Here is a 12,961-nt window from a genome sequence, read left to right as displayed (position 1 = left end):
ATTATAAGGTTCATCTAGGATAGACCTCAGGCAGGGCCGTGGAGCCACCAGGGAGTGTAATTCAGAACCAGAACAGAACACATGTCATTTAGAGCTTAGAACATTGGCCTTCTGACCAACTTTGTATGAAAATAGACTCCTCCTCTTCATATCCTGCCCTGCTGCCCAAGTTTAAGCTCACCCTGTATAAATCTAATAATTTACATATTTCAAAATGTTTTCCAGGCTGTTGTATCTAAAAAAGTAGGTGAGTCATGCAAGCATTTCAGTCAAGGTAATTGTACACCTCAATCCATTCATTCATACAAAAATATATTTACTGAGGACTTATGATGACCCAAGGGTTGTCCCTGGCATTAGGGGCATTGCGGTATTGTGTGTACTTCACTTAACAAAACAAGCATCCTTACCCTCGGGGAAATGAAAGCCTGGTGCTGTATATTATATCATTTCAGCGTTTATTTAGCGGTATGCGATTGTTACTTGAGGATGCTCCTGAACACGTGCCAAACCCACTTCCAAAACCCGCAGCCAACTTCAGTACACTCCTCAGAAAGATTCTAGCAGACAGTGTTTGCATTTCATTTTTGGTGATGGAGTAGACACTCTTGGCAAACCTTCTTTGGATGCAATCCACCTAGTTAGCATTCCTCTAATCCAGTTCTGATTTCAAAAATTACTAAGATGTGCTTAGTAGTTTCAGGGGATAACGGAGCATTAATTTTTGTTGTTGTTAAAAGTAAAAGTTTCTGAAGGGAGGCACTTTAACATTTCCTATTTACATGGAATCGTGCGGATGGCACTTCCTTAGACCAGTAAGAATTTGGACTCTTTGTGTATAGATGGGGTAAGGGGTGTTTAGTAGGGACTGTTAAAAGAGAAAGAGAAGAAATATAAAAGCATAGTCTCAACACTAACAACTTAGGAAAATCTAGAGTTTTAGGAGCTTCCCTCATGTACCACTTGGAAATACACATCAACAGGAAGGTCTCTACCCATCTCTGACTCGTCTTTCCCATCCCCAGGTCTTCTGGGACCTGTTAGTAGGCGGGAGACATGGTCATTGTTTATAATGCTCACAAGCCTACATGGATGTGAAAGACATATATTTAGAAAGCAAAATAAAGCTTTAGGAAGATCTTCAATTTAATGGAAACTAGTCTAGTCATTTGAGAACCACAGGAGCTTTTTAGAGAAGGCCCACTTCTGCCAGCTGGAGGAAGTGTGGGTGTATGGGGTCCCGGTGACACCTGTGATGTCAGTCACCCCAGCCTGAGGCTCATTGGCTCTGAGGAGCTGCAGCAGAGTTTAAATTCTGCACTGTCAGACAAACCTTCTGAGCAGGAGCTGGAGAGTGGCTTCTCTGAGATCCCTCTGTGAGAACTTCACTGAGCTTTTGACCTTGTGGGAAAAGACCTTGGGAGCCAGAGAGGGTAAGGCCTGTCCATTATTTAATTCTTAAGATGACTTTTGCTTTAGTGCTTAAAAATATGAAAAATGAACATGTTCCAAGGCATTGATTTCCAGAGGAAGAAGAGGAGAGCTAAGCTTGAGTAAAAGTGATTCTTATTTTTGTTTTCGGGCTCACTGTCACAGTAGCAAATGACACTGATATTAAAATGCCATGTTAAGTCAAAGGAGCCAGGTATTTTCCTGGAGATGTCTTATTTAGATCTCTGTGTAATTACTTTGAAAGGGAACATTTACTAAACAGGAGGCGGATGGGAAAGTCCCTTTGGAGTTTAGTTTTCATTAATAAAACACAACTTTTATCGTGGGTTTCTTAGAGGTGGAAAAAGATCTAAATCAGCGTAGCAAGTGTTTCAAATGCAGTCAGGTAACTGAAAGCCACCCAGCCTAGTTCATCTGGAGAATATGGTGGCCACTATGAACTGTGTATGCAACTGAAAGGTGGTCATGACAGTGTGCATTTGGGTAGCTGGATATTCATGTTAGTATAATGCTTTGCACGCAGATAGATTCCAATAATGCTGAGTGGAATTGCCTTTTAGGTAGGACACACACACTAAATACACACACTACACACACACACACACACACACACACACACACACATACATATATACACACATATATATTAGGTAGGAGACATACACATGCACACACATACCACACACACACATTCATACATACATACACATACATTCATTAGGTAGGAGACACACACAGATGCACACACATACCACATGCACACACCCCAGATACCACACACACACACACCACACACATACATATTCATTAGGTAGGACATACACACCTACATTAGGTAGGAGACACACACACACACACACACACACACACACATTAGTTAGGAGACACACACACACACACACACACATTCACACACTCCCACCAAACACGATTTTGTTCTACATTAGTTCACTTCATCAGTAGCTGGAGTATCCGTCCTTCATGACAGAGAGTAGTCAGGCCATGTGTCCTATGATGTTCAGAAGACACTGCAGGGAGAAAGTGCATTGTTCTCTTTGACAGCAAAGACTCCTGGTTTCCTCAGGTTTCTGTTTGACTGACACTCTTGTGGCCTGTCCTTATTTAACCCTGTTGATTAAACACATGTGAACAAAAGAATTTTCTAGAGAATCTCTAGTCTGTTTACTGTTCACCAAATGGTGATGTGGACCAGGGTGTCTCAGCTGTTTACAGGTTTCTACAACCTGTATTTGGGGCACTTTGTGATTATCCTGCTGTGGAGGAAGGCGGATAATAATGGGTTGGTAGCAATTGTTCTAGAGACACTCACAGTTACTGGAAAGACTGGAAAACTTTATTTGTTCATTTAATTCTCTGAATTCTAATAGAGTTTGCATTCTGCCTAAATTGCACTTTATTTTCAAAGAGTAATGGTGAAGAAATTAAAGCAGGCGCTGATTAGCTGATTGTAGAAATAACACCTACTACTATTTATTATTTTTATACAGTAAGTATTGTATCTCAGCACCTAGAACAGTCGCTAGCATATTTTTATTTATTATCTATTTATTAGTGACTAGTAAATAAATATATTGTTCATTTGTATTCTCAAGGTTAACAATAAGAAGAAAATAAATCTAAGTTCTTTTTCAAGGGTTTACAAAACAGAGCCTATGACTTTTCACTCTTTGATTTCCTCCCTTTGGCTCCTTCCTTCATTTCAGATTACATCAAAGAAGATATATACCTTACGGGTGAAACTTAGCTCTGCGGAGATGCTAAAACGAGTTTCTTACTTAACATAGCATTTTGAACATTCTTGGAAACACGGCCCTTTCCAGATCCTGACTATTTAGATCATTTCGACTCCAGGTTAACAACCCAGAAGGGCTGGACGTCTCTAGGGCAGTGGCTTCTGAACAGACATGATTCAAGACATGGCTGTTGAGTCCCGTCACTTATACGCTTTCTTATACACATATCAAGGGTAGGAATTCTGTAAGCAGTTGTGGAAGGAGAGCTTGTGGCTCTGGCTTCATGTTATGCAGGCCTGGGCTGCCTTGTTAGCTTGCTAGCTATTCAGACTCCTCAGCTGGTATCTGCCTCTAACCTTTCTTTGAGAGTAGCTAAGAAGTTTACAAAAGTTTGGTGTTTTTATTTGCAAATAGTCTTCACAAAAACATCAACAGCACAACAAAAATACTAATTGAAAACCTAACATAGGCTCTAGGGTGTGATTTTCTTTGATGGGGCTGTATTCGCTAGGAGACATCAGCTCTCTTGTGACATTGGGTTGTCTTGTTTTGGTCTCCTGGTTCTTCTATTTGGGAAATTACAGTTTTAGGTTGGGATATAAATGGTATTTCTAGAAGCCTGAGCAAGTTAGGGCATCTTCCTTACTCTGCCCACCACTCCACTCTCTAGAAACTTGAATAATGACACCATATACTTCCTGGTGGCAAACCCATAACCTTTACTGGTTTAGAGTAACTGCATATTTTATGTCCACATTTTTCAGTTAGCAGATAATAGAGAAATTTAAAAAATGCAAGAGAACTCAAGAATCATTGGTGTTTTCTGGATTATTTCATAGAGTTATGAAATTATAACTCAATTCAAACTGTAAAATCAGGAAATTGTAAAATGCAGGAAATCTGCACAAGTTTCCTTTTGTCTGTGAAACCAAAACGACTGATGTGTAGTTATTTTGAGAAAATTGCATCTGGGAATTTTTTTTAAACCTTTTAAAAAGAATGGATCTAAGAACTTAAAAAAAAAATCTTTTGATTGTAAGGAACAACATCTGTTGAATTAGACTTAATTTAACTATAGTAGCACATCTTTTAAGATGTTCTTCCCAGTTGATATTAAAGAAAGAATTTAAGAATAAGTCAATATAATATGAGAACTACTTATTGTATTATGTCAAATTACAATAAAGAAGATATTTTGAAAGATTCACAAGTGGTACTAATAGATAGTTTGTGTTGTAAACCTATCGCTTAAAAGTATTTTCAATGTCTGGCATGCATTCACATACAAACAAAGAAACTGATGGGTATGGAGTCTGAAATAACTTGCAGAATTTCTTAAAAGGTGGAGTTCAATCAAGTCTGCCTGTTAGAGCAGCTTCGAGCGTTTACTACAGCAGCAAAATTACTTCCCTTCAGACCCTTTGATAGCTTTTTTGCTCTTACATCAGCATTGGGTAGGTCCATGTTGAGATAAAGAATGGATTATTTTTGAAGCTACTGCCTCACAGAGTCTGGAAGGAAGCAACCTTCCAGAAGAGTGCAGCTTGATGTGACCTGTTCCTCTCAGTGTGACTCACCAGTGTTTCCCAAACCTTTAATCTTCTCTGGGTCCTCTGGTGCCGTGAATGACACCTGATAGAATTTAACACAATCACGTATAATGCATGACTGAATGCATCACAGTAGGCATTAAGAGCTTTCTGAGGCTGTAATATGAAGCTTGTCACAGCACGTGGCTTAGAGATCAAAACAAAATAAGTGCAAAACCAAGTTATTTTTGTCTAGACTTTATTATATAGCTATAAAAAATGACTGAACACAAACACACAACACACACCCATGTGCACACACTGGGGGTTAGTTTTAGGAGAATAAAATGTTAGGTTGCCCTGTAATACGGGAATGTGTCTGTTGTCTTTTCTTTACCCCTTTCTCTTTATGTCTTAGGAATTGGTGAAGAGAGACCTGTAGGCCTCCTTTCTGAGATTTCATTTCTCAGGAGTGAGGTTTCCGTTGACTTTTTGAACAGCTTTAGGAGGGTTAATTTACACAGCACTTTCCTATGGGAAGCATTCAGCGAGAGTTTTTTTTTTTGCACACCTATAGGTGTGAACATGTTTTTGCACACTCACAGGTGTGAACAACATTTACCACAATCCCCCCAAGACATCTTCGTCACCTACAAAAGACATCTGCATCTCCACCTCACTTCCCAGCCTGCTGTCCCTCCAAGCCCTGAAAACCACAGATCTGCTTCCTGTTTCTGACTTTCACATTGTCTACAACTTATATAACTGTGGTCTTTTATATCCGGCTTCTTTTTAACCTGTATAATGCCGCCAAGGCTCTTTTACCTTGTGACACGCACGTATCTATCAGCGCTTTGTACTATTTTATGGCTGTACTCTATTCCATCCTACAAATGCGGTCTGTAGTCTTTGCTCTTTCACTCACATGTTCAGATGAACACATTTATGTTCTTTCCATTAAAAATATAAAAATAAAAGCATTCCGATTACTGTATCATGACACGAAACATCTATGACTTTCATTACAGGTAGAGGAGTCACATCCCAATATGAAGACCATCATCACCCTTATGTTCCTCTGGGGGCTGTCCTGTGCTCTTCCAGTAAGTATAATGACAGAGATAATATCCCTTTTATACCTAAGATACCATCGTCTTTAATGACTATGGACCAGGTGGCTCTGAACATTTCAGCAAGATGAGAGTAATAGTCTCTTGTTTAGGAAGCTCTTTTCTTTAAGCACAGCCAAGTTGTTTCTTATTCTGTTCACCTCCATTTACACAGCTATGGTTTTCTTCTTCCTCGTAGCGATGTCTTAAAAGTGTTACCCCTGAGTTGCAAAATTAGCATTAATCAGGACTCTGTTGGAAATTCGTATTCTTGAACCCTACCTCAGGTCCACTGCCCAGATTCTCTAGAATGGACACAGAAAGCTGAGTTGTAGTAAGACCACTATAGGTCAAAAGTCAGCTGTTACTGCTCCCCAGTATGTGGGGTGTTGATAAGTACTGCCTCCAGAATTTCTCTGTGGGTTTACTGTGTATATTTTGCTTTCTAGGTCTCCAGATACCAAAATACTGAATCTGAAAGCTCTGAAGAGAGGATGGTAGGTAGAAATAAGATATTCTGAAATATTCTAATTTTAATCTGTGATTAGTATAACCTAGTTGGCACAGTGGCAAATCATGACTGTGATAACTCAAGAGCATATAAATGTCAAAGCTGTGGGTAACATGAACGATGATTAATTCCTAGAAGAAAATAATGCTTCAATTCCTACACGGTGTAATTCAACGAGGAAACCTTTTCTGGTTTTGTTCTTAGAGTCATGTATATGTACTGTGGTACAGGGAGATGACTAACAATGATCCTTGAGTGATCAGAACTGGAAGTCTGTGTAAACAAGAGGTGTCTACTAGGCAAGGATACCTAATAGGGGACCAGGTAATGAGGGAAGAAGGATATGAAAAGATGCTGGAGTCCTTGTCATGAGGGTGATATTTACTGAGTGCTGAACTCTATGGCTACTGACTGCCAGTCATTCAAGAATCACTGCCAGAGACAGGTCTGAGTATTTTGTATGGATCCTGTTCCTCATTTTTCTATCAACACAATCGATTAGGCAAATTTGATTCCTTTACTCAACAGAAATAAAGGCACAGAGATTAATGTAGTCTGTCCAGGTATATTATATGCTTAATATATGTTAGGGGCTGATTTCAAACTTATGACACTGGCTGAAATGTCTACATTTTTACTTAGTGTAATAGATTCTTCCCAGAGGGGAGCCAGGGCCAGGCAACCTTCAATTCTTAAGACTGGAGATAGAGGTCAAGGTTAAGCACTAAGCCAGAATGCATGTTCACAGTCTTGTTTCCTGTTTGCTTATCCATACGGTGTAGTGTGGACCCATTTCTCTTGGTACTTACCAAACAAAGTCAGAAGCCTGGAATTGGGTCCTGCCCTCCCTTAGGTGACAATAGACCTTGCAGGATATATTGTGAACTTTTGTCCTTTGGTTGGCTAATTTAAAAGCATTCACCGTAGATCTCTCTCATTTAAACAGAGATTTAGAGACACATCTTGCTCTCAAGTCTATCATGTCATAAGAAAAAACATCAATGTTTCTTCTCTTCTGACTGTTAGTTCCAAGTGACGGCTCGCTGGAGTAGGTTTCCATTGTGCCTGCTTGCTGTATCTTGGAGCAAAGATGAACGGCTGCAGTTCCTTTCTCTGAGATACCCCAGGCTAGCACCATTGAGAGTCAAGTAAAAGACTTGCCAGTAGCAACGGTTCCCTTTTCTACTTAGTGCATTGAGCATGTCACAAAGGACATTTCCATGTAAGAAGAGGAGTGGAGATGGTGGGGTAGGAGGACAGGGCAGAATCTGCTCAGTGAGTGTGAACACACACAACTATGCTTATCATGGGACAAAGGAAAGTGAAAGAGATCACAACTATGATTGTGGTGGCTACATTTCACGTCTGCCTTTGATGTCAGTATCCTCCGCTGACACCACAAAGGGTTTAATTCCTTTCTCCATTCAACTTTGCTATTCTTGAATTTTGTACTCAAGAGTGGAGTATTTCGTTGATTTACATCACACTGAACAATACCAATGATAGTCACATGCCATTGGCTGAATCCACTCTCACAGTCACCTCGGACCATTACACAGTGTATGGTACTTTTCTGAGTGTGTGAATAAGGAACTGACAGTCAGGGGAAGTGAGATGCCCACCCTTCCATATACAAGCAGCCGTTCCAGAGCACCGGAGCCTTAAGGGTTTCATGGACATAGGACTGTCGTTGCTAACACCAAAACGGCTGTTTTAAAGGTCAAAACTGGAAAGCAATCAGTGAGACTTAGCTCTGGATTCTGAGTCTGTACTATATTTTCTTTTGGTTGTAGGAGCAGCCAACTTCAGAGAGTACATATATATGTACATATGTATATATGTAATATATATTAGGTAAAATGTCAGAACTATAGTAATCTTCTATGTTTATTTCATCATATTTCAGATTATTACTTATTTGACCTTAGATTTTACCTGTTTTATCATGAGCGCATGATACCTCTCCCTCAAACTTAAAAATCACCTGAAGTTCTTCTACATTTTTGCAGTGACATAACCTACCCCCAAAGAATAACTTTCTTTCTTTTCTCCTACACAGGGCAGTTTGGCTCAGTCACCACCACCACCCACGGTAAGTATCGTATTTATTTTTGTTAAAAATGCCTCATGAGGTGACTTTAATATTCTTTTCCCCTTCACCACTCTTAAAGTAGTAACTATAAGTGTTGAACAAATGATGCATATCACATTTTTCCTTGGGATCTGCAGGAAGGAAGACAAACATTGTTCTTTTCCCTTTCAGAACAGTGAGTCATCAGAAGAGAGTAAAGTTAGCCCACAGGGACAGGTAATTAGACATGCTTCCTCAGCTTCTCCGGCTGCTTAGGACCTGGAGGGAAAGGATGGGAGATTAAATTACCTGGCAACAGTTCTAAATATAATATTTTCTAACCATTGGTTATGCAGGATAAACAGTCCCATAAAATGAAAAAGGAAAAGCAGGTGAAGAAAATTCAAATGTGAACGCGCTGTTCGTTCCATTTTTATCATCTGAGATGCTGTGTCCCTAAATGTCCCTCTTAGTTCTAAAAAAAAGACAAAACAAGGGGAAAAATAACACACGCACACACACACACATACACACAAACACACTGACCAAGTGACATAAGTAATGACTTTACTAAACACAGCTGCATTTAGGGGTGCCTGTCTCTTTAAGGCAGTTCTATCGTAGTCCTAAGGGATAAGAAAGGCAGAAAGCTAATATATTTTCTTTAAAAGTATCTTTGTGTGTGAGATGTGGTGTGTGTGTGTGTGTGTGTGTGTGTGTGTGGTGTGTGTGAGATGTGGTGTGTGTGTGTGTGTGGTGTGTGTGTGTGTGTGGTGTGATGTGCTGTGTGTGTGTGTGTGAGATGTGCTGTGTGTGTGTGTGTGAGATGTGGTGTGTGTGTGTGTGGTGTGTGTGTGTGTGTGTGTGTGTGTGGTGTGTGAGATGTGGTGTGTGTGTGTGTGTGGTGTGTGTGTGTGTGTGTGTGTGGTGTGATGTGCTGTGTGTGTGGGTGTGATGTGGTGTGTGTGTGTGTGGTGTGTGTGTGTGTGGTGTGTGTGAGATGTGGTGTGTGTGTGTGTGGTGTGTGTGTGTGTGGTGTGTGTGTGTGTGGTGTGATGTGCTGTGTGTGTGTGTGTGTGTGTGTGTGTGTGATGTGCTGTGTGTGTGTGTGTGCTCTGTGTGTGTGGAGTGTTGAGGATCAAAGCCAGGGCCTCATACTTGTTACCTGAGGGCTCTATTCCTGAGTGACCTCCCTGGCTCTGTCCTATCATTATGCCCAGACAGTCCTGTGGGGACCCCAGAAAATGCAGGAATGTGGTTCTTTCTGAAGTGTAGACTCACTTTGCACCCTAACAGAGCCAGACCAGGGAGTCATTAGCCTGCTTATTCTTATTAACAAAACATTCATCAAAGAGTGTTATAGAAATTTTAGACCATAGCATTTGGGAAAATGACCACTTAGGGGAGAATGTGATGTATTGACTCTGCATTCTCTCCTTTCTCAAGCGAGGATAGAAACCGCTGCCTGAGAATGAATGGTTTGATGTATGTGTAACAATGTTTAGCAAGGCAGGGTGGGTTGCAGCCTGAGGGACATGCATACAAAACAGGAAGTAGCTGGGTATGATGGCTCAATTTGTAATTCCAGTACTCAAGTCCAACCTGGGCTACACAGTGAGTTCAAGGTCAGCCTGGGCTATAGGATAAGACACTGTCTCAAAAAAAAAAAAAAAAAAAAAAAAAAAAAAAAAAAAAAAAAAAAAAAAAAAAGGAAGAAAGAAACAAAGACAAGAGAATTCATCCTGTTTTTTCTTCTCATTTAAGTTCTGGTAGAGCTTTAGGAACATGGGGGCGGGGGAGGGGGGGGAGAAAGCAGAAAATGCTGGCATCATCTCTAGATAGCTCCCTCTGCTTCAGCCCCTGGACACTGACCACAGACGTTTACTTTGACTTCAGGCAAATAGTGACCACACGGACAGCAGTGAGTCTGAAGAGGACCTGGGCTCCGACCGAGGCCAGTATAGACCAGCTGGTGGTCTCTCTAAGAGTACCGGGACCGGCACTGATAAGGAGGATGATGAAGATGACAGTGGAGATGACACCTTTGGCGATGAGGACAATGGCCCAGGGCCCAAAGAAGAACAGTGGGGAGGACCCTCCAGACTGGACAGTGACGAGGACTCCGCTGACACCACACAGTCCACTGAAGACAGCACCTCTCAAGAAAACAGTGCCCAAGATACCCCCAGTGACAGCGAGGATGAGGCAGACAGCCGGCCTGAGGCAGGCGACTCCACTCAGGACAGTGAGAGTGAGGAACATCGGGTGGGAGGTGGCAGCGAGGGCGACAGTAGCCACGGGGACGGCTCTGAGTTCGATGTTGAAGGGATGCAGAGCGATGACCCCGAGAGCACCAGGAGCGATCGAGGCCACGCCAGAATGAGCAGCGCTGGTATCAGGTCAGAAGAATCTAAAGGGGACCACGAGCCCACGAGCGCTCAGGATTCAGATGACAGCCAATCTGTGGAATTTTCAAGCAGGAAGTCCTTCAGAAGGTCCCGCATCTCTGAGGAAGATGACAGAGGTGAGCTTGCTGACAGCAACAGCAGGGAAACCCAGAGCGACTCCACAGAGGATACCGCTTCCAAGGAGGAAAGCAGGAGCGAGTCTCAGGAGGACACAGCCGAGAGCCAGTCCCAGGAAGATAGCCCAGAGGGACAAGACCCCAGCAGTGAGTCCAGCGAAGAGGCTGATGGGCCATCCCAGGAAAGCAGCAGCGAGTCTCAGGAAGGGATGGCCAGTGAGTCCAGGGGTGACAACCCAGATAACACAAGTCAGGCAGGAGACCAAGAAGATAGTGAGTCCAGTGAGGAGGGCAGCCTGAACACATTCTCCAGCTCCGAAAGTCAGTCCACCGAGGAGCAAGCTGACAGCGAGTCCAGTGAGGGCCTCAGCCTCTCAGAGGAGAGTCAGGAGTCGGCCCAGGATGGGGACAGCTCCAGCCAGGAAGGTCTCCAGTCTCAGAGCGCATCAACCGAGAGCAGGAGCCAGGAGAGCCAGTCAGAGCAGGACAGCCGTTCTAAGGAGGATGGTGACAGTGACTCTCAGGACAGTAGCCGATCCAAAGAAGAGAGCAACTCTGTAGGAAGCATTTCCAGCAGTGAGGAGTACCTCCACCCCAAAAACATGGAAGCTGACAGTAGGAAACTAATAGTTGATGCTTATCACAACAAGCCTATCGGGGATCAAGATGACAACGATTGTCAGGATGGCTACTAACATTAGCTTGTCTAAGAAATGGCTCTCACAGGACGGAGTCTCGGGGGACCCAGAGTAGAGTGTTCACTAGAACTATAATTTATTGTTTTGGTCAGAAGGAAAACCAAGGGTGGGTTTTTTTTTTGTTGTTGTTGTTGTTTTGGTTTGGTTTTTGCTTGGTTGGTTGTGTTTTGTTTTTGTTTTCATTCCCTGTGAGGAATTGTTGGACATGACACTCTTCCAGAGTGTCTCCCCCTCCTTAAAGGCTTAAGTATGGGGATGATGTCAGAGCCCACACAGTGAGAGTAGAACACAGGAGTAATGAGCGTGGCAGCTTCACAGAGGCACTGGTTCACCAACCTGACAGTTACTGGGGCGGGGAAGGGGGTGGTGGTGCTTCAGGCTCAGTCTTGCTCCTGAGGAGCTTGTTCTGAGGAGACACTCAAAATTAACACATTAAAGGATGCAAAGAAGGAGCCCCAGTAGCGGTGAGTTTGGGCCACATTGATTTGGCTCCTGGAGGATAAGAAATTACCACATCAAGCCCCTGCCAAGGCTGAGGTGTGTATGGCAGGGAATGGGAGAAGGGCAGGGAGTGACCAGCTTCCCTTTGGAGAATCAGAGGCTCCACAGTAGCAAAGTCTGGAGTTGGAGGGTTACATAGGATTTCTCCATTGAAGACAATATAATTCTATTTATTCTTGAGATAAACAGTACTAAATCTTATGCTAGTAAATATTTAGCATGTAAAGGCATTCTCAAATGATGGCACAATCTTAGATAACATTTTTTTCCCAATTAGTTTACCCTATTGAGTGCTTTTGTGGGCCTTCTGTAAACATGGCCTCGATGATGATGATGAGGAGAAAAACTTGGTGAGGAGATGGGAGAAAAAATAATTTTAAAAAGATGTATAGCTTTATTTTTTCAGATTATTTATGTGCAGTGCAAACACTATCCCTGAGTCCTCTCCATGTGTTGCACATAGCAAAATTCTGCACATAGGACTCAACTGTTTTGTTGTTGTTTCTTTATCTTTTCTTTATTGTTGTTGTTTTTTTTGGTCAAATGCCATTGAAGTGTTACCTCATGAAAAATATTTGTTTTGTAATAAAGATAATAATTCCCAGAGGAACTGTGTGCTTATTTATTACTGTGCCTTTGATTATTAAGATTTATTCAAGGTAGACATTTCTTTCTTTAAAACTTTCCCAGCTACTTTGTGTTTTTACTTACTAGGATAAAAGTATTCTTCTTAAATTACTTCATGAAAAATTTATTTGTAGTTAAGGTAGTAGTATTATAAAATCGTATTTTGAAGAAGGCTGGAGAGATGG

General features: G+C 41.9%; 1 protein-coding gene across 2 annotated transcripts; it reads left to right on the top strand.

Moving 5' to 3' along the window:
- Positions 1 to 1,314: 1,314 nt before the first annotated feature.
- Positions 1,315 to 12,755, top strand: Dmp1 (dentin matrix acidic phosphoprotein 1). Of its 2 annotated transcripts, XM_076926320.1 has the most exons (6): positions 1,315 to 1,433; positions 5,764 to 5,838; positions 6,294 to 6,341; positions 8,415 to 8,447; positions 8,619 to 8,663; positions 10,323 to 12,755. In XM_076926320.1, exons 2-6 carry the CDS (start codon positions 5,785 to 5,787, stop codon positions 11,643 to 11,645), a joined length of 1,503 nt encoding a protein of 500 aa, XP_076782435.1. In that variant the 5' UTR covers positions 1,315 to 1,433; positions 5,764 to 5,784; the 3' UTR covers positions 11,646 to 12,755. The 2 variants fall into 2 exon arrangements, with proteins under 2 accessions (XP_076782435.1, XP_076782436.1); XM_076926321.1 differs by lacking the exon at positions 8,619 to 8,663.
- Positions 12,756 to 12,961: the final 206 nt, after the last annotated feature.

This window comes from Arvicanthis niloticus, chromosome 27 (genome assembly GCF_011762505.2).
Source record: "Arvicanthis niloticus isolate mArvNil1 chromosome 27, mArvNil1.pat.X, whole genome shotgun sequence".
NCBI classification, from domain to species: Eukaryota; Metazoa; Chordata; class Mammalia; order Rodentia; family Muridae; genus Arvicanthis; species Arvicanthis niloticus.
This window is presented reverse-complemented; position numbering and strand designations above follow the sequence as displayed.